General features: G+C 40.2%; 1 protein-coding gene across 1 annotated transcript; it reads left to right on the forward strand.

Annotated features, from left to right (window-relative positions):
- Window positions 1-284: 284 nt before the first annotated feature.
- LOC105993268 (melanoma-associated antigen B18) lies at window positions 285-1,325 on the forward strand. Its single transcript, XM_013026473.1, has one exon. The coding sequence runs from the start codon at window positions 285-287 to the stop codon at window positions 1,323-1,325; it is 1,041 nt and encodes a 346-aa protein (XP_012881927.1).
- Window positions 1,326-2,019: the final 694 nt, after the last annotated feature.

A 2,019-nucleotide genomic window follows, 5' to 3' on the forward strand; every position in this document is an offset into this window, starting at 1 on the left:
TCCATGAGACTCTTATCTCCAATTAACCAATAGAAAACCAGAAGTGGCACTGTAGCTCAAGTGGTAGAGTGCTCGCCTTGAGCTGAAGAGCTCAAGGACAGTACCCAGGCCCAGAGTTCAAGCCCCACAACCAAAAAAAAAAAAGGAAAAAAAAGAGAATTGGCCATTACTCTTGTTGTTAAGGAAAACACTATACTGAGGCTGCTCACAAAGCTCATCTTCTCTGTCTCTTCTAGGTTGACCACTTCTTCAGCCCAACTCCTACTGTTCCTCCTACGGTCATCATGCCTAGAGGTCAAAGGAGTAAGCAGCGTTCCCGTGGGAAACGCCGCAATATCCCGGTTGAAAATGGCAGTCCGATGGATAATGAGGCTACTCCAATAGAGACAGAAGAGGATCCTTCTGCTGCATCTTCCCCTGTTGAGAATCAAGCTGAGAGTGTTTCTATTGATGACATACCAAGCTCTTCTGAGATGCCAGAGGCAGCTGCAGCTGTTACCGATACTGCTGAAGACATTTCAAATAACGATGTCGAAGAAGGGGCCCAAAGCCAAGAAGATATGACTCCAGATCTCTCAAGAATCACTGATAGCTGGCGCAGAGATCCTTTAAACAGAATGGTGGTTTTGCTGGTGCAGTTTCTGATCGACAAGTACCAAAACAAAGAAACGATCATGAAGTCCGAGATGCTCAAGCTTGTTATCAAAAAGCATAAGCCTCAGTTCAATGAAATCCTCAAGAGAGCCTCAGAGCACATGGAGCTGGCTTTTGGTGTCGATTTGAAGGAAGTGGATCCCGTGAGGCACTGCTACACGCTTGTCAACAAGTTAGATCATTCCATTGATGGGCCAATGAGTGAAGAAGACAACATACCCAAGACGGGACTCCTAATGATTGTGCTTGGTCTGATCTTCATGAATGAGAATTATGCCCCAGAAGAAGAGGTCTGGGAAGTGCTGAATCTGATGGGTGTATATGCTAACAGAAGACACTTCATCTATGGGAACCCCAAAAAAGTTATCACTCAAGATCTAGTGGAGCTGCAATACCTGAAGTACCAGCAGGTACCCAATAGTGATCCTCCACGGTATGAATTCACTTGGGGTCCGAGATCCCTAGCTGAAGTCAGCAAAATGAAAATCCTGGAGTTTTTGGCTAAGATCCACGATTCTAGTCCCAGCGCCTTCCCATACTGGTATGAAGAAGCTTTGAAAGATGAGGAAGAAAGAGCTCAAGCTAGAATTGCAGCCAGGGCTCGCAACACTGCTGTGATGCCAAGAGCAGATTCCAAAGCCTCTTCTAGCAGTTTCTCCCAGACTAAATAAAATCTGAGGCAGATTCTTCATTTTTTCATTGCTAAGGTCTGTCAACTCTTCACAGGGGAGGGTCACTGTGGGCCTGAAGGGAAAAATGCATATTATCTTTATATTCCTATTATATATTGCTAACTTGTAGTTACCCTTTTTCCTTTTTTTTCCAGGTTATCTTTCAAAGATTGAAGTCTCAAGATCATTTTCTTCGTGGGCAAAAAGTGCAAGTGGTTATTCTAAATGGAATGGATCTGGGGAGAAAGTGTTAACTTTAGGTTTCTAATATACATTCATAACTTCGATTAATATTTTCCTTTTTTGTATTATCTTTTAAATAGTTTGCTCAATACATTTCAATAAGTCTAAAATTAGTAAGAAATATATTTGCACACATATTACTGCTTAATAGTTTTAAGAGTAAGAACTTTATTAATATGTTTATTATCTTTATTTTGTAGGACAGTAGTAAGCCATTCATATTTAGTGAATATTGATGAGGAAACATGGATATGATATAAGCATTCCTTGAAAGTGGGAAAAATTTGGCAGCAACTTTGGAGATCAAGAGAGGGGGAAGTATATAATTTTGTTTCTTGGCTTACTGTATTCATTTTTTTCTATAAGAATAAAAGATACTAACTAGATTCATTAGCTTACTAAGTAAAATATACAACAATAAAGCATTTATAAACAACATTTTGTGTTCAAT

Source organism: Dipodomys ordii, unplaced genomic scaffold (assembly GCF_000151885.1).
Source record: "Dipodomys ordii isolate 6190 unplaced genomic scaffold, Dord_2.0 Scaffold94, whole genome shotgun sequence".
Classification (NCBI taxonomy): Eukaryota; Metazoa; Chordata; class Mammalia; order Rodentia; family Heteromyidae; genus Dipodomys; species Dipodomys ordii.

Coding starts and splice junctions, on each gene's coding strand:
- LOC105993268 (XM_013026473.1), top strand. CDS start 285: ATGCCTAGAGGTCAAAGGAGTAAGCAGCGTTCCCGTGGGAAACGCCGC.